This window comes from Cyphomyrmex costatus, unplaced genomic scaffold (genome assembly GCF_001594065.2).
Source record: "Cyphomyrmex costatus isolate MS0001 unplaced genomic scaffold, Ccosl1.0 scaffold275, whole genome shotgun sequence".
NCBI classification, from domain to species: domain Eukaryota; kingdom Metazoa; phylum Arthropoda; class Insecta; order Hymenoptera; family Formicidae; genus Cyphomyrmex; species Cyphomyrmex costatus.
Window position 1 is genome coordinate 481,594 of NW_017276855.1, and position 20,127 is coordinate 501,720.

General features: G+C 37.4%; 2 protein-coding genes across 2 annotated transcripts; one reads left to right on the forward strand and one right to left on the reverse strand.

Moving 5' to 3' along the window:
- Nucleotides 1–6,075: 6,075 nt before the first annotated feature.
- Nucleotides 6,076–9,445, reverse strand: LOC108774880 (integumentary mucin C.1). Its single transcript, XM_018541104.1, has 3 exons — nucleotides 9,277–9,445; nucleotides 7,339–7,755; nucleotides 6,076–7,106 (listed from the first exon to the last, which is right to left on the reverse strand). The coding sequence occupies exons 1-3, from the start codon at nucleotides 9,335–9,337 to the stop codon at nucleotides 7,012–7,014; spliced, it is 573 nt and encodes a 190-aa protein (XP_018396606.1). The 5' UTR covers nucleotides 9,338–9,445; the 3' UTR covers nucleotides 6,076–7,011.
- Nucleotides 9,446–13,883: 4,438 nt separating this feature from the next.
- Toll-7 (Toll-like receptor 7) lies at nucleotides 13,884–18,629 on the forward strand. Its single transcript, XM_018541103.1, has one exon. The coding sequence runs from the start codon at nucleotides 13,884–13,886 to the stop codon at nucleotides 18,264–18,266; it is 4,383 nt and encodes a 1,460-aa protein (XP_018396605.1). The 3' UTR covers nucleotides 18,267–18,629.
- The last annotated feature ends 1,498 nt before the right edge of the window (nucleotides 18,630–20,127 follow it).

Genomic DNA, 20,127 nt, shown 5'->3' on the forward strand with positions numbered 1-20,127 from the left:
TTCTTTGATACAGACAGACATAATAGATTCGAGATATTATATATTTAAAGTAGATAAAAATAGATTTATATAGATACAAGAGAGAGTATATTTGTATGTATAAGCACCTGCATTGCGCATGCTAATTTCCAGATGCATATCACATTTGTATTGTTTCGGATAAATTTGAATACGCATCTCGACGTAGTGGATAAATAAAATTGCGATACCGATTACAGTTTTAAATAAAAAACACTACGACTTCTTTATTATAAATTTTAAAAAGTACAAATAATAGAAGAAAATTATTGTACATCTACGTCAGATTTTGCAACACACACGTGTGAAGCTAGACAATTTTTTTACCAAAACTACGCACTGTGAAACTTCTCATGAAAAGTAGCATCTTTTTTTATTATATTGAATTTTTTAATACCGCGGAGGGGAGAAATCGCTTGGAAGACAAAATTGCATGAGTTGTGCAAAAGAAGAGAAAGAGACGCAAAGTAAGGGTACGGATCTAGACTGGTAAAGAAAAAGGACAAGGAGGATTATGTGAGAGAAGGATAAGAAGGGAGTAGAAAGAAGAGGCAAAGAAGATATACGAGGGTAGCTCTGCTATTAACGATCAACGTTAATGGCAGCTCCTGGAGAAAAGTACCCTGACTCACGAATGTACCCGAACATCCGCTTTACTCTTCTCTTAGAACATTTTACTTACCCGTAGAACATAAACTAAAACAGTAACATTATATCAATATTATAATTTCACACACAACAATGTAAATGCAATATATAACATATATTGTATAGTTAAATATATTGTTGAGTATATATAGGAAATTGTTGATGTAATGTTACCGTTTGTATTTAGTCACTTATAATTCTGATACAATTTGACGGTTTTGCAAGCGACAGATATTACTTTTAACGAACGATGACCAATTATGCTATAGATTTAACCCTCATCTGAAAATTATAGTGATTGTAATGACTTGGATCAAAGCTAATTAAAATCAACTGATGTAATTTTTAATCTTGATTTAACTTACTGTTTATTTTTTTTCTAATATCTGTTTCTACCAATGTATTTTAATTTTAACCTTATTGTTAGTTCAACTTTATCCTTCTCTAGTTTAAAAATTTTTTTAAATGAAGAGTAAGTTGAACCAAGATTAAAATTAATCTACATTGGTGGAAACAGTCATTAGAAAAAAAAAATAAACAGTAAGTTAAATTATAATCCTTAGAATTAAAAAAAGAGCAAATTGAACTTAATTAGAGTTAATTTTACGTTAGTGGAATCGAACCTTAAACGATAATGAACTGCGAATTGAGCAATCTTAATATTTAATATCGAATGTCTTGACGAAATATTAAAATTCTACGTATGAAAAGAGTAAATTAAATTTACTGGATTTTAAAAGGAATTAAAGTTGAATAAAATTGAGAGATATTGCGAACATTACGTGAACTTTAGCGTGTCACACGCACACACATATACAACATTTTCACATATAATAAAACATTTACAATATATAAACACGACACATAATAAAATGCAATCATACTATTTCTTGTTATAAAATAATTCTTTAAGGTAATTAATTAAAATTAGGTAAAAAATCATTCATATATATATATATGTATATTATATGTAATTGTCCATTTATATGAGTGACTTTCTAATTTCAAATTATTATGAGAATTACATACATATATTTATAGAAAATTATATCAAATATATATTATATTTTATTTATATTTACATAAAATGAATATATAAAAAACATATATGTCTAGTTCTTTCGATACGTTCGTGCAAAGTTTAAAATACGGCACCACCAGTTTCAATGAGATAGATATCTTACTCTGTGTTTGGCATTCATTTGAATTGATCAAGTACCGTGATTTACGAAAAATTAATCAGAAAGAATTTTGTGTAGTGTAACCGCAAAATTGTTCGATTTATACAAAGTCCTTCCCTCTATTTTCTTCAAATTTGGACTTCGTTAGTATAAATCGAACAATTTTGCATTACACAAAATTCTTTCTGATCCATTTTTCGCAAACTACGACACTTTGATTTAAATAAACGTCAAACACAAAATAATGTCACTGAAATTCGATGTATGATCTCTCTCTCCTCCAAGATACTAAAAATAATCTTGATATAACAGGTAGTGCCACATCTTAGACTTTGCATGGACTTATCGAACGTTTCACGTACATTATACAATTTATTTACATTATAAATTGTGTGACTTTTACATGTGCTGTTTATACAATTTTACTTGCTTTTCATGCGCGCTTTTTCACGGTATATAGAAAATAAAATATTGTGAAGAAAATAAAATTGAATAAAAAATATAAAAGTATATTACACTTTTTCGTTATGAATTTTATGATTTGAACCCTTATTGTTTATATATTGTAATTTACATTTTTTTTTTTACACTGCATACTGAAACAAAGCGTGTAGAGCCTAACAATGTACACTATTTCTTTTGCGCAAAATATAGGAGACTAGTTTACAAATTTGATAAAAACTCGTGCGGCAAACGCCGTTAAATTCATATCGCTCTTTTGCGATTTGAAGCAACGTTTGCTTTCAGCTCCGTGCACGTTTATCGTTCGCAGCTCGTAATCGTGCGGTATGTAATTCCGTGTTGATATCCTTAGAAATTCCACCAAGGTATAAATAAAAGTAAGCTGCAGAGCAGGCTCTCGGTGAAAGGAGTAAGGGTATATCACGCTCTAGCGAACTTATTCGTTTCGAGATCGCTGATCGTTATACGTCGGCGAGTTATATAGAGTGTTATAAAATCACTGAACCTTTCAACCATAAAAGTCTATAAAAGAAGTACGTAAAATTAAGTGAACAAGTGCAAGAATCACGCAATTTATAATGTAAATATTTTTGTTATATACCGTGCGATTTTTTGTTTACGCAATTTTACATCTTTTTTTTACAACATATATTATTTTTTATAAAGTCGATATTTTTTTTAGGAAAAACACGCATGCAAATAATAAGTGACGTAACAAATAATATTCGAAATTGATTTTTCGCATTTCAAGTATAGACCTTTCGCATTTTAACAACAGACCTTACAAATTTATAGATTTAATCTATCAAAATAATTGCGTAGAAGACTCTCAAACAAGCTAGATTGTCAAAACTTTATGCAGCACTGTCCATCAAGCTTGAAATTTCTACGTAATTATTTCGATGATTCAAAATTATTTTCAGATTATTCTTTCCGTATGACATTCTAAAATACCACTCTTTATTTAAATATCTGGTATTTTATAAAATGAAAAGCAGACTTATATTTTCGTATCATATGTAATAATATTTATTGATAGCCCCTTTAAAAGAATTTATTGAAAAAAATTTTAACAACTAGGATTATATACATAAAATCGTCCTACACTAATTCTGTGCGTTTAGTTTGCACGTATATATAAAAAAAATTGTATCTGTGGTTCTCAGATTAGAAATATTTTTTTAAATCTAAATTTAACTTGATGAATGTTGTCTAATTATTGGGGATTTATTAGTTAATCAAATTAAAATATTCTAGATCTACAGTTTCTTGAAAAAAGATCATCTTTAAACTAGGAAATTGAGCTTCTCAATCTTGACTACTTCGAGATTTCTTTCGCGTTTATTTCTTTTAATAATCGGAAATATTCTTCACTCACTTTTAAGAAACAATTTTGAAATGAGTTATAGTACGCATTGTCGTCAGATGATTCGCACGAAATGAAAGGCGATGTCACATTGGTGTTTTTTCCTATCTGTTTCATTATGTCATACCTGTCTCGTCGCGATCTCTTTTCTTGCATGCGTATGTTTTTTTTATCTGGTTTCTCATACCCTATTTCATCTGTGGGAATGTTACATCGCAACACTCGCACACTCAATAAGCGCAAAATGAGAATAAAATGACGGGAATAATATCACATGTAGCTTCCATAAAATTCGACATGGTTCATTACTTGTAAATTCTATAAAATAAAAAATATTTTATTATATATTATAATCTTATAATTATATCTTAATATGGTATCCTGCTAAACAATATATATTCATAATTTGAGATTACATTTTATTTTATTATTTATATGATATCGTGTACTTAATTTTTATTATATTACATATATTCTATATATTATGATCAATTATATATTTTATTTCCATATTCCTCTTATATCATTATCATAATATTGTATATTTTTGCAGAAAGTAAATGTTATATTTAGAATAGTGCATAATTTATATAGAACGGAGAAGAAAATATTTATCTCGAATTGATTAATTATTGGAATTATTGTAATTCAATATTTTTAATAATCTGCTTTAAAAAATATTTTAATAAATTCTAGATATAACAAAATGTTTTCCGTTCCATATAAATTAATAAATTATGCACTGATCTAAATATAACATTAGAATTTTCCAAAATTGACGCGACGTAATTGAATGTATTACAACCGTTTTTTGGGAAGGTATCAGAAGAAACCAACTATCAGCTATCAGAGAACTTTCAACTGAATAAATTAGTGCAAGATAAGCAAGTTTATGGACTGTAATATCACTGCTTCATTCTGAATCGTGTTTGTTGCAACGAATATCGCGTTACAGCCTCGATGAAATTGTAAATCTTTCTCTCTCTCTCTCTCTCTCTGTGTTGAATGCAAATTTCTTATTCACAATACCCGGTAGAGCTGCGTTCGAAAATGTCACCCGAGTATTATCTTATCCTTATTTAACATTAAATGAACAACAAGAATAAGATGATACTCGAGGTGAAATATCACCCTGGGTGATATTTCCGAACGAAACTTAGGTGGTCTTCTCGTTATCGATTTGTCCTTTCACCTTTCCCCGTCGCTTTCTTTTCTTCTTTTGCACCTTCGTGCGACATAATGGATTTTCCTTTTCTTGAGGAATGACGATTAGAGTTGCGAGTTTCTGTATGTGTGAGTAGTGTATTAGTTTTAAGCAGAAATATATGTGTCAAGTACGTATAACAACGACGATCAATACCCTTTCTAGGGAGGGTAAATTCCCATATTTTAATATCGCGTCAGCGGTTCTGCCGATGCCAATAGCAAATCACGTAGCGGTCCTCGGCCCGGTGGCGATTATGATTACTTAATAAATTTGTTTGAAAGTATCATAATTAAATTATTATAAAACAGTAATTAAAAGATGCCCCAAAACAAATGGCATAACAACAAAAATGTTTGTATTGGATAAGTAACGTACAAGTTGCAAATTAACGTCAGAATTGTCTCGTCTACAGAAACAAACGATGCGCGAAAGACGCTTTTTCCTCTGGTAAGGTAAAAATAATCAATCGCCGGACTGAGGACCTAGGTGATTTATCATTGGTACCGTTAGAACCGCTGATGTGATATTAAATACAGGAATTTATCCTGTCTAGAAGTATATTTCTTTTTTTTTTTAAATTCTCTTCACAATAAAAAAATATTGATAAAACGTAACGATCGCGCAACCGAAAATATACATATGTGTGTTTGATAATAATACTGTTGTAACGTAATAGTGATTGTGAGAGGAATATCAGGAAGAAGATTAGACTTGGTAAAATATCAATGCAGAATCATGTCTTTGGATTTTCAATGTTGTACAGACAAACTGAAAGAGATTATATTGCACATACATAATGTAACATTTATCTTTCTTTGTTTTTTTTTTATAATAAACATGACACGTTATGCTTACAATAGAATATCACTTAACATACTTAATACAATACTATGTTATTTAAAATATCTCACAATATTTGCTAAGAAAAAAAAATTATAAATTAAATTCTATTGTAACACATTGTACAATAAAAGTAAAAAGCAAATTTCCTTGGTTTCATTCATTTTAGGCGAATATGTGAGAAAGGAACTATTTAATACTTAGGCATTCTATTTAATGAATAAGTATTTTTAAAAGTTTAAAGTTTTATGACAACGGCGATTACGATTGCAACGTGTAAATAATCGATGATATCTTGAGTGTATTCAAGAATGAAATTACAAAGTAATAAAATTGTTATGCATTGTACATATAATATAAATTTAGGCGAGTAAATAAAAAATACGTAAAAAAATGCAAAATCTAATTTAAAAAAGGAACTTTTACTTGAATGAAGTCTTAAATGTTTATACGAATATCCACGCGTTGCTCAGATTTTGTCGAAAAATATTGTAGAACAAGACCATAGTGATAAGGATAGGAGAGAGTTAATAGCATACCATATATTGTGTACCGTAAAACTATTAATATTTTTAATAACAGCCAATAACCAGCTTTAAGTATTTATATTATATAGTGCGTCTCAGACGCGTCGATGTAATTTATACGTCAGTTTGAGATTCAAATATTTGAAAGATTTGTTTCGCTTTGGCATAGCGTTTCCACGCTAAAATACCTACGTCGAACTCAATGTTTCTTAAGTTTAATACTTTCTCTTCTCTCTCTCTCCTCTCATAGAAAAGTCAGATCTTACGTAACTGTACTGCGGAATGTATACGATCATAGATTAAAGATACAGCTTGCTAACAGTTTCAGAGTTTGAGCGAAAGCTAAAAAGAATAATAAAGAACTATGATATCCTTTTTTTCTCTCTTATGGAATGTACATTTGATTGGTCATTGGTTTTTGTCAATGCGCCCACATCTCCCCTTCTTCATATCATCTACTGCTTCTACTTACAACATGTAATCGTCACAATCTCTCGTCTATTAGTAAAATGACGCATATACATACAATGTTGTTTCCAATACATATGAATACTCATGACCCCCTCCCTCTTTATTACATATATGTATCGAGAAAAACGGAACGTGGTTGTACATCACATTACTAAGAGCACTTAACCACGCAACACTTTGACTGCGTTATAAAAATACGCAATATTATTACGATAAAATAATTATTCATAGTTCTTAATTCAATTAACTGTTTACTTGACGAAAGTTTGTTATATAGCGCCTTGCACGTTATCACAGTGTACGGTAGTTCCCTTCCTTGCACTGCCTATAGAACTTCCATGAGAACGCAGCGATTGCCATCAAACAGGTAGTAAGGATAATACCACCTGCAATAAAAAAATATGCATGACTATTTGATATTTAACAATATTAAAAAATTTATAATAAAAAAATTCACGTAAAAGAATGTTTTTTAACTACTATTTGTAATTTATGCAATTTTAGTTATTTTAATAAAATTTCTGTAAAAACAGAACTTTTCATTTTATAGTCTTATCTAAGATATATTTTCTCAATCAATTTATAGAAATAACTAACGGAATAACATCTCTTACGTACCAAAGAAGCTTAGACCATCAAATTGGCGATCCTTAGATGACGGTGGTACAGCTGTTGTCTTTGTTGGAGCTGTAGTAGTGGTTGTAGTCGGTGGAGATGTTGGGGCCTGGCTGGTTGTTTTCGATGTTGTACTTGTTGGTGTAGTAGTAGTTGTAGGTTTAACAGTAGTAATAATGGTAGTAGTAGTAGTAAGAGGAGAAGTAACAGTAGTAGCAGGGGTAGTGGTGACATTGGTGGTGGTGGTGATAGGGACACTAGTAGTAGTAACATTAGAAGGAGTAGTAACATTAGAAGGAGTAGTACCATTAGAAGGAATAGTACCATTAGTAGTAGGAATAATTTTGTTCGCAGTAGTGATAACAGTAGTAGTGGGTATAGCCGTAGTGTTCAGAGACTCCGATGTAGTTCCATCTTGCACTGCAAATGAATGTATGAACAAAACTATACATTAATTTTTTTAAATAAATAAATGTTCTACATATTTCCATTTTTAGGTACATTTAAAACTGTTTTTCCTGTGACTTGCAATGAAATAAAATGATATATCTAAAGTTTCATTTTCATTTCATTTATAATATTTCTTTAATACATTATGTATAAATGTATGTGCACTATTCATCATTCAAGCATTGAGTAAAATAATTTTTAAGTCAATAATAATAATTTTATGTTAATAACAACATTCATCTAGAAATATAAAGCAAAAATAAAATTTTGAACAAATTTCATTCTGTAATGATATAAAAATTTTGCAGATTAATGTTCCAAGATTAAAAAAATTTTGAACGTTTGAATAATTTCTATCAGAGAATTGTGTAATTTGAAACGAAATGAAAATGACAGAAGTGAGAAAACTCGCTACAATATTTTTAATTTTATTGGTCAATATCTAATATATTTATTTTCTCTTTGTAATTTTCACTTCGTTTCAAGATATATAATCTGTTACCTTTTTAATTTTTTTTACGTTTCTATGCCAAATAATTTACGACATTGATTTATATATATATATAATACATCTTTATGTTTTGACAAATACAAATGCGTATCAATATCTTTAGATCTGTCGTTTCAGCTGAAAACTTTTTGATTCATTTTTCCTCTTTTCTCTACATGTAGAGTAAAAACAGATGAACGATTCAACTCTAACCTGTTTCTACTAATGCAGTTTAATTTTAATCTCAATTCAACTAATTCTTCATCATTTCTAATTTTGTTAATTAAAAAAAGCAAAGACAACAAATTGAACTGAAATTGACATTAATCTACGATGGTAGGAACACTAGAAACGGGCATACACAAAAAGAATTTTTTTCATGATAAGATTTCAACTGTTTCAGCATTAAACAGTTTTGCTGGTTTATATATAGTTTATCAGCAACCGCGAAACGTATTGCTGACGACGATAAAACATTAAGTCGTTGCGCGTCCGATCGTTATCGTTCATCATAGCTAAGATTCGGCCGGTGGTGGTCAGCGAAAAATCAATAGCAATCTACTCCGAGACCACCGCCGTTGTGTAACGAAGGTCGAATGTGCGTAAGAGACTGGGACGCTGTACTGGATCGATGTTTCTTTCTAATCAATCTTACATCTTTATCGACTTACCGCGAAAGGAAAAAAAAAGAAGGAAGGGAAAAAAAAATGTCCTTACGTCTCTCAGAAAAGAATATCTTTATACGCGTGAACGGGATGCGGAAAGCGCGAGTGTTTACGAATATATAAATTTCTCTTAAATGCCTACGGGGAAAAATCTGACAGTCCAGCCACTATCGGTAATTCGACGCGAGTAGGCGTCTCCTGATAAAAACGCGGAACCCGGCGAAACCGTCTGCCATCCATTAGATACCGCGTGCATCAAACCCCCGTTATTACGCATGTATGAGCAATGCACTTTGCACTTCGTTACGCGCCAATAATTGGAATTAACCAACTCACCGTCGTTGGCCCGCACCAGCGTTACGCACAGTAACGCGCAGATCAAATAAGCGGACTTCATTTTTCGAAAATCGTAGGGAAATTTCTCGTTCCTTTCAAAATGCACAGATTGCGCGGCGACAATAAAACACAACACGCACTACCACTGTATCCCGCCGAACTGATCGTTGCCAAATGCCGAATGGTGCCGAATGCCCCGAATGGTTTGATCGTGATTGTCGTTTGTCGTGTGAAACTCTTCAACACTTCGAAACGACCTGCAGCAGCACTGCAGCCAGCGACCAGTTAGCGACCGTTATGTGTACAACGTTCAAGATGGCGGCGGTAATGCGATTGCTGCGGCGCTCAAGTCTGTTCTTTTTTAGAGTCCCTCTCCCTATAATAAAAGGAGTCTGGCCAATCTTTCTAGTTTGACAAAACATGGCGTCGTAGATAAAGGTATGGTCAGTTGATGTGATACTATAAGTATATCGTAAACAATGTATAATCATTATAAATATATAAATAAAATAAATAGTTTTTTAATATATAATTTGATAAGAGATCACAGACTGTGTAGAAAGTAAGTGAAATATATATATAATAGAAAACAAATTATACATGGTGACATAAACATCGATTTTTAACCTGTAAAATTGTATCTATTCAAAATATGCATTATAACTAACAAATTTTATAGAAAATGCCCGGCTGCTGCGTGCTAGAGATCCTCAAGTGATCCAGTTTCCTCTCTAGAATATACTCGTTGGTTAGAGAGATAACAACGTCCAGCGTACTGCGTTATAAAACACGGCGATAAATTGTAAGTAGCGCTTTGTAAGATGTATTATTTTTCTTTTTAAATTACGTCGCGAGATCTTAATTGTCCATGTCGTTAGGCAATAATCTTGTCATTAATTTCCAAGTTCTCTGTGTCATAGCCGGTCTTTCGATACCGTATTATTATTAATATCATTCGCACGCGATTACGTCTACACGAGTTCCTCGTACGTTAGCATATTCATTTGAGTTTGTAATAAATTATCTTTAAACTCGAGACAGATTCAGTGATTAACCTTTCACTGCCGAATATGCATTTTCCCGCCTTTCCATTTCGCCTTCAGCGAATCATCGTTGGCGAGTTGGAAGTCCATTCATTTTGCATATACTTGATATTCGAATAATATAAAAATAGAGTACATTTTCATGCTTTACGCTGTAAACATCAGTTCATCCCAATTATTTCTGAAATAATAAACAAAAACAAATAATGTTGATGCTTACAAGCGCTGCAAGTCCAAAACGAAATGCATCCATAGGTATACCATTGCATATAATGGCGATAGACTGATAGAACAACCAATCAAATGCTTGTCCCAAAATTAGCACTAAATTCAAATATAGTATTGATAAAAATATATATTATATATAATCAAATATACAAATAAAATCAAAATTTGTAAAAACAATACAAGAGTAAAAAACAAATATTAATATTAATATGCTGTCTATTTCCGAAGAAAATATTAATTTTCGATAATATAATGCCTCTTGCATCAGAGAAATAAACAATTTGTAGTTCTGAATACAATACGGGCATAATTTTTACAAATAAAACAGAATTTATTTTTATTCTCAATTACTCAAAACACTCTTCTAGTGAGATAAAACTTGAGAGTGTCGACCTTTTTCGTGCACCAAATCTCGTAGGGTAATATCCACATTTTTGTGGTTCTCTTCCATACTATTACGTGAGTTAGACAAGGATAAACAATCAACTTTGATAGCATGGAAAAGAATGATAAAAACGTGGACATTATTCTATAAACTTTGGTACACAGTTCACAAAAAAAGGTCATAATGACCACTTTCAGGTCCTCTCTACTTATACCATGATTCAAATCTTTTTACTTTTTTCTAATACTTGAACTTGTTATGTATTATGCGTCATGCAAAAGTGTGTGCTGCGGCCTTAAGGGTACTTTCCAACAAGAGAATGTTTTCAAGTGCAGTGCAGCTTAAGTCGTAAGAAATCAACCAATCATAAACGATTATTTTCCTCATATTCAATTGTGATTAGCCAATATCTTACGGTTTAAAGCTTTTTTTTAACCTATTATTTTTGGATCTTAAAAAGCAGGAATCAGGAAATTTAAGATCGGTTTCAACAACTTGATTAACCATAATCAGTGATTAATTGTCAACTGTAATTGGTCAATTTTACTAAACAGCAAATACGATTGATTAGTTCCACTGCCGATTAAATAATTAGGCTTTTTTCTTTATTCTCTGTTCCCTTTTCCTTTTATTCCGCGCAATTCCTTATGTAAATGTGATTCCTGAACGTACTCTTTAGAAGACATAGGACAGCATTTGTAGTCCGTTTTTATAGACCTATAGATTTATAGATTTAGTTGTCCATTTTTTAAATCTTAGTTTAATTAATTCTGCATCTTTTCTAGTCGTAAGAATTGAAAAAGAATGACGAGTAAATTAAACTAAGATTATTCTACAGAAAAAAAGCATAAAACCGCTTTTATATCTTATATTTTATAACATAAATTAATACACCTCTCTGATTGGTTCATGACTGTATTTAAAATTTTTAAACATAAAAGCGTCTTCAACCGTGTATAACGGATTTTGAACCGATCCAGATTGGATTAATAACTGCAAGTTCTACCATTAATAGAGCATGTAGCATTAACCAATAGCAAAGCATTAATCCAATTCAGATCGATTTAAAATTCGCAACAATCAAAAACGCTATAACTATAATAAATAATTGAAATTTTTCACGACTTTAAACTTTATGTTATTCTCGACAAACACAAAGATAAAGAGAAGATTTAAAGATATGCTATATTTTAATATATCATCGAAATATTTTATGCGATTTCTTCAATGCTGGCGTTTTTATGCACATTCTTAAATACAGTACAAAGTATAGACATTTTGTATTTTTTAATGTATACTTTAACTGTTTATATAATTCATGTAAAACAGCAAACAGAGACTTCTTGTATGCTAATTAGATTGTTCACTCTGTTGTCGTTTTTCAAATTGTAAGAATGAGGGTAACTGTTTATTGTATTGCCCACATGTGCACGTGGACAATAATAATACGCGATATTCACTTAAATTATTTACATGATTTAAAGTTAAAATATGTATATCCTTTAATATATATAGGACTTTGTTTATTACTTTGGTTTTTTTCAAGCTAACATCACCTTTACAATATATTCTCTATAAATTATTATATCAGTTATTTCCTTATTTTCGAATTTTGTACGCTAAAATACACACATTCGAATAATACGAACAGACGAAACGATCTTTATGGTGATTAATGGAATCAAAGACAAAATTATAATTTTTATAAAAATTTCTTTCCTCTCGTAGTTTAAAATTTATTTGACATCAATCTTCTTTTCACAATTTATCTAAAAAAAGTATCTTTAAAATTTTATAAAAGCTAAAGAATTCTATTCTGCTCGAAAGATATATATTTCAAGTTTTATAAAAACGTAAAATAAGCAATCCTCTTTACGAACAAAATCGAAAATATAATAAAATTTCTCCACGATGTTATTACGAGTGCTCGTTCCAGAACGAGTTTCCCGCAATCCTATCAATTATCTATATGTCTCCGATTTGTTCGATTATCTCCCGCTTTTGTTGATGATTACAAGAAGGTGGTGCCCTCTAGGATCGTCGGGAGGGGGGAGGGGGCGGGGAAAACCGGGGGCTGCAACGGTCGGGAACGGGAATGCCGATGATGCGCGCTCAGGCGCTCACGGGTTCAGTGCTGGTGCTCGATGCGAGGCGAGTGCGCGCGACGGTGCAGCACGAGTGCTTGCGCTCGTACGGGCCTGTTTTCGTGATCATCAAAGAGCGTTTTAAGGCCACCGTCGTGCACAATCGTGATTCAAGGACTGATTTTACGTTACGGTGAAAGAACAGGATACGTGGGTTTTGATATTTCGCAGGATTGGATACTTGCTGTTAGAAAAAGGGTATCTTTTTGATTTGTGTGACTTATTAAAAAGAAGAGGGTATATCTTTATTTGTGAGAGACCGTGGAACGACGGTCGAATTTACACGGGGGAGGTGACGAGGGCTCGCGCGCGGAAGCGCGGGTGAACGGTGCGGTGTTTCGGGGTGGCAGCAGCGGGGTGGCCTCGCAGTGGTGACCAGCTCGCGGATAAAGGGCGAGGGAAATGGGCCGCTCCGCGTTTGATACGTGATACGAGGTGCGTGAGCGCGCGCGCGCGCGCGCTCTCTCTCTCTCCCTCTTTTGTGGAGCAGCCCCGCGCGTGTGTATGTGGCGTGCGTGCGTGTGTCGTCGTCGTCGGCCACCTCGTCCTCCCCGTTGTCGTCGTCGTCGACGTCGTGCCGAGAGCCGCGAGTCTGTGTACCCCCCCGAATACGCGTGTGTGTTGCGTGAATGAAAAGGGTAGAAGGGGGAGGGCCGCTCGTTACCCCAAGATTGTCGAAACGAGCGTCGTTGTCGTGGTCGTCGTCGCCGTTGCCGTCGTCGCCGCTGCCGTTACCCCGACGCGCGACTCGACGTGGACGTCGAGAGCAAAAGGGATAGGTTGCTCTTCGTAGAAATGCGGCGTGACATGACAACGGTGAAGAGTGATGTCGTTGTGACGACGACGGCAACGGCGGCGACGACGATGTCGTTGGCGACGTCGTTGGCGACATCATTGTGGACAACACCATTGTGGACACCATCATCCTGGACATCGTCATCGTGGACAACATCATCATGGACATCATCGGCAATATCCTCAACTGTATTGTCATCGACATCGACATCAACAGCGACAACGGTGAATACAGCCGCCCCGTTCCATCGCCTGCTTGCGACAACACTATTGCTGTTATTGCTGGTGTCGATGCACCCTTGCCCGGCCGCGGCCGCCTGCCGGTGGACCAGCGAGGCTGGCAATGACACCCGTTCAGCGGATTGCGCCCTTCGCGTGTTAGATCCTACGGCGATCGTCACCCTGGCGCCGTCCCTCGATGGCGCACTTAAACTACGAATTCGCTGCAGCGACGTGCATCATTTCGAGAGCAGCTTGAACGCGCAAAGTTGGCAGCGACTGGCCGGTCTGCATGAACTACACGTGCACGGCTGCAAGGTGTTACGTATTCCAGAGGATGCGTTTCTGCCATTGCCGGATCTTAAGCGGCTCGTCGTACAGACGTTCAATGCCGCTTGGGGTGCTGCTAGATATCTGGAGTTCGCGCCAAGTTCGCTCCGTGGCCTCCGCGAGCTTCATACTCTGGAGATCGTCGAGAGCAATGTACTGACGCTGCCGCCCAAACTGCTTTGCGAGCTAGACAATTTGCAAACCCTCAATCTCACCGGCAATCGTATCCGCGACATCGATGACATCGGTCTAACAGTGCGCGCTGACATCAACGGCGGATCCTGTCGCGCCGATATCAGGATCTTGGATCTATCACGCAATGAATTACGGCAGCTATTTGACGACGGACCGCTGGTGGGCTTGCGGCAACTACAAGAGCTACACCTGCAGCGCAATGCGATCGTTGAGATCGGCAAGAATGCCTTACAAGGACTCACTGTGCTACGTACATTTAACGTCAGCCACAATTCCCTGGATTCGCTGCCCGAGGATTTGTTCAAAACTACGCGCGATCTACGAGAGATACACCTGGCGTACAACGGCCTACGTGATTTGCCACGGGGCGTTTTCACCCAGCTGGAGCAGCTGCTGGTGCTGAATCTCGCCAACAACCGCCTTGGCAGCGATCGCGTCGACGAGACTACTTTCCTCGGTTTGATTCGCCTGATCGTACTTGACCTATCATACAATCAATTGACACATATCGACGCCCGCATGTTTAAGGACCTGTTCTTTCTACAGATTCTCGATTTACGCAATAACTCGATTGACCGTATCGAGAATAACGCTTTTCTGCCGCTCTACAATCTCCATACGCTTGAACTCTCTGACAACAAGATCCATACTATAGGAGCACAGCTCTTTAACGGTCTGTTTGTACTAAATCGCCTGACCATGTCCGGAAATTCGATTTCGAGTATCGACACGATGGCGTTTCGCAATTGTTCTGATCTCAAGGAACTAGATCTCAGTGGTAACGAGCTTACTGCAGTACCGGACGCATTACGTGACCTCGCCTTCCTCAAGACCCTTGACCTGGGCGAGAACCGGATCAACGAGTTTCACAACGGTTCCTTCCGTAACCTTCATCAACTCACTGGTCTACGTCTAATCGGTAACGACATCGGCAATCTGACTCATGGTATGCTCTGGGACTTGCCGAATCTTCAAATCCTCAATTTGGCTCGGAACAAAGTGCAACACGTGGAAAGACACGCGTTTGAACGTAATATCAAATTGGAAGCCATCCGGTTGGATGGCAATTTTCTTTCGGAAATCAACGGTGTATTCACTAGCATCACTAGTCTTCTATTACTGAATTTATCGGACAATCACATAGAATGGTTCGATTTCGCTTTTATACCTATTAATCTTAAGTGGCTTGACATTCACGGCAATTTTATCGAAAGTCTTGGCAACTATTATAAAATTCGCAACTCTAAAGTGAAGACTTTGGATGCTAGTCACAATCGCATTACTGAGCTCTCGCCGTTGTCTGTGCCAGATAGCGTTGAGCTATTATTTATCAACAACAACTACATCAGTACCGTACGACCGAATACATTCGTCGATAAAGTGAATCTTACCCGGGTTGACATGTACGCGAACATGATCGAGACGATGGAGTTAACATCGCTACTGCTGACCAAAGTACCGGAGAATAAACCACTGCCAGAGTTTTACATCGGTGGCAACCCCTTCAACTGCAACTGCTCGATGGACTGGTTGCCGGCCATCAATAACCAAACCTCGACGAGGGAATATCCACGTGTCATGGACCTTGACAATGTCATGTGCCGTACCTCCGGCCCGCGGGGAGTCGCCATCGTCCCGGCTTCTACTGCACGCTCGGAACAGTTCCTCTGCCGCTACGAGGCGCATTGTTTTGCCCTCTGTCATTGTTGTGATTTCGATGCCTGTGATTGCGAGATGACTTGTCCGGCAGGCTGCAAGTGTTACAATGACCGTACATGGAACACGAACGCAGTCGATTGCTCAGGTCTTGGAGTCGAAGAAATTCCGCGTAGGATACCGATGGACGCCACCGAAGTCTATCTAGATGGCAACGTGTTGCGAGAGTTGCAGAATCACGTGTTTATCGGCCGTAAAAACATGCGCGTGTTATATGTGAACGCCAGTGGCATCGAATCCATCCAGAATCGCACCTTCAATGGCCTCAACAACCTGCAAATTCTACATCTCGAAGACAATCGCATACGTGAACTCAAGGGCTTCGAGTTCGAGCGATTATCCCACTTGCGCGAGCTCTATCTACAGAACAATGTGATTGGCTTTATTGGCAACCTAACGTTTTTGCCGTTGCGATCACTTGAGATTCTTAGATTGCACGGCAATCGGTTGGTAACCTTTCCAGTGTGGCAAGTCACTTTAAACGCTCGATTAGTTGAGTTATCGCTAGGCGGCAACCCATGGTCGTGCCGCTGCAAGTTCCTGCAAGAGTTGTCTTCTTGGGTGTCAGACAATGCGCACAAGGTTATTGACGCTGGCGATGTATGGTGTTATTACGGCGGCGACGCCAGACCGTCTTATCGACGTCGTTTGAATGTCAACGAGACTGCCTGTTCGGATTATTTCGCCCAGGGTGGCGTCATTGAGAGTATCATGGTATCGGACTATTTGCCATTAGTGGCTGCCACTCTCTCAGCCATCATTGTTTTGCTGGTGATTATAGTACTCGCTTTCGTGTTCCGCGAACCGGTCGGGGCCTGGGCCTATTCCAAGTATGGACTGAGATTTTTGCGTACGAAACCGGGGAAATCAGTAACGACGACGAACATGGGTTCTGCGGCCACGATGGCTACGGGTTGCTGTGACGCCGATCGCGATCGCATCTACGATTGTTACGTGTGTTACAGTCCAAATGACGAAGACTTTGTCTTGCACTCGTTAGCGGTCGAACTGGAACACGGTGCGGCTGGTCTGAGACTCTGCCTCCATCACCGAGATTTGCCTTGCGTGTTGCGCGCTTCTGCGCCCGCACCAGCCGTCCTCGAGGCGGTGGACGCATCTCGGCGCGTGCTAATTGTGCTTACCCGTGATTTTCTTCAAACCGAGTGGTCGCGTTTCGAGTTTCGCGCGGCGCTGCACGAAGCATTGCGCGGTCGTGCCTCTCAGCTGATCGTCATCCAAGCTGGCCATGTTAGCACCGAGGTTGAACGCGATCCTGAGCTGCGGCCCTATTTGAGAACGGCAGCGCTCATACTTACATGGGGCGAGAAGAGGTTCTGGGAACGGTTAAGGTACGCTATACCATCGTCCACAACTGCAATCATTGCTAGTACCACTACCACCACTACAGCGGTCGGTGATGTATCCGTCGAGAGTAAATCTTCACCGTTGGTGTACAAACGCAACATCAACACTTACATGCTGGACGGTGGTGTCGGTAGTCTCGAGAAAACCGGGATGTCGACGCTGCGCGGCGGCCAGCGTGCCGCGCTTTTCAAGGACGCCTCGTCGGCGTTGATGCTGCAACACGCACCGCCCGCCTATTCGTGCAGCGGTGCCCCGCTTCCCCCTATGTTGCCACAGCAACAACAGCAGCCGCAGCCACCGCCACCGTCGTCGTCGCCAGCGCAACCCAGGTTAACCGTCAATCACGCCTACCGGGACGCGGTGCCAGCTAGTAATCTCATCACGACCACTGTCGCCACCACCAACACCGCCAACTGCGGCGTTGGCGAGGACCACAGGAGACCGCTGTCCGAGCACATCTACTCGTCCATCGACTCGGACTACTCCACCCTTGAGAGGACCGCCTGGAGGCAGCAGCAACCACCGCCACCGCCGCCCCCGCCCACCTCTGGACAGGCCTACCTGGTTTAGCTTCCTGCGACCGTTCCCAGTATCCTCGTATGGGACTCATGGGACTGCGATACTGTCGAACCGACTACAATAACGACGAGAGCGACGATAGTCGTTCCGAAAAAGGTTGTGCTGAGTTTTGTCCTTGTGACGTACGGTCGACAGATTGTGAATTCTCAAAAACGTTGCGCGCGTGCCGAGTCACGAACCCCTGCGAAATATGTGTACATAGTTCAGGGACATCGTCGCAAAAGACGAAGGACGGAGTATTAGCATATCATAATTATCTCTGGAGACTTTGGGGATGTCTATTGCGATAATGATTATTGCGCCGGTTTCCTTTTTTGCTCAATGAAAATTTCGATTTTTTTATGTCGTTGGAACATTTTTTTATTTCTTGTGTTTATCTCTTTTTTTCCTTTATTTTTGTTATATATATTCTTAACTGCATCTTCCTTTGCTCTGTGTGCTTATAATAAGTTTTTCGGCCTATTCCCTTGTCGTCGGGATTGCACATTGCGGATTATTAATATAAATACAAATTTCGTAACAGCGTCTTGTGAGAATGTTTTGTTAGGTATATAGAGTGTCCCCGAATCTCGTTTATACATAGAATTAATTTTTTTTTATAAAAATGTAAAAAACTTCGCAATAATTTTTTTTTTTACCTTTTTTGTAATTATTTGCTATATCTGAACGTGGAAATTAAGCTTCAAAAGTGCAGAATACAAAAATCTTTAATTTTTTATTCGATATTCAACTTCAAAAATCACTCTTTTTTTTATATTCTCTTTTTCTTTTAGTTCAGAAAAACTTTTTCGAATAAGTTTTATTAAGGATTGAATATCAAAAATATGTAGCTTGTAATCTTCTCAAAGTCTTGAATCGAAAACTCGAAATTCACGAGGTTCAACTATTATTAAAACCACAGATTCTGAGACTCTCTGTGCACCTCTATAAATCTCATTTACCTCAGATGCTTTTTAGCACCCAAAGATCTCAAAGTTCGCGTGATCACGCGCGGATTGTCAGGCCGTCTCTTTCGTGGCGGCGATTTCACCCTCATGTAAATACCTCCTATTTACGACGAATCCGTGTAAATAACGTTCTCTACTACGCAATATGCGTTCGTGTACGTATGTACATTGTACATATACATACATGTAACTGACACATGTCGCATTTCAACGTCCTCGCCGCATAATAGAATCATGATGCTAGCTTTGACTCCGAAATTTTCGAGACTAGGTAGATGATTTTTTGTAATTTTATATGTCTGCAAGAGAGAGAAAGAACAAGAGATAGCATGAGTGAGTGAATGAGAGAGAGAGAGAGAGAGAGAGAGAGAGAGAGAGAGAGAGAAGAGAAAAGATGATTGTATGATATGTAAATATGTATATTGGGTATACACTCTTTATCGCCGCGCCTCGTGTAAGATACAGTTCGCCGCGTAAAAGAGAAGGTAAGAATCGAAGAGTGAGAGAAACAAAAGCGTGAGACGTGCGCCCGCGCGATCCGACGAGGAGCAAGCCACGCGAGCGTTTGCGCATGTGACGTGAGATTTAACTGTATACTTTTGATTTATTTAAATCATGTGAATAAATTTATAAAATATGTTATTACTTATCTTCACAATATACGCCTTGATATCTTAATTCTGGCAGCGGTTATCGTCAAGCCCAAGAGATTTCGAAGATTTCTTAATTTACCGCGAGAGATGCATTCGAAGGAAGAAATTCAATTACAATTTTACAATTTGGCACGTCGTAACGTAGAAATTATAAACGATATCAAAATATTTATATACATATGTATTTCATAAAGAGGGTTCTATAAACGGCGAATATATGTACAAGATATATGAGAGATGATAAATTTATAT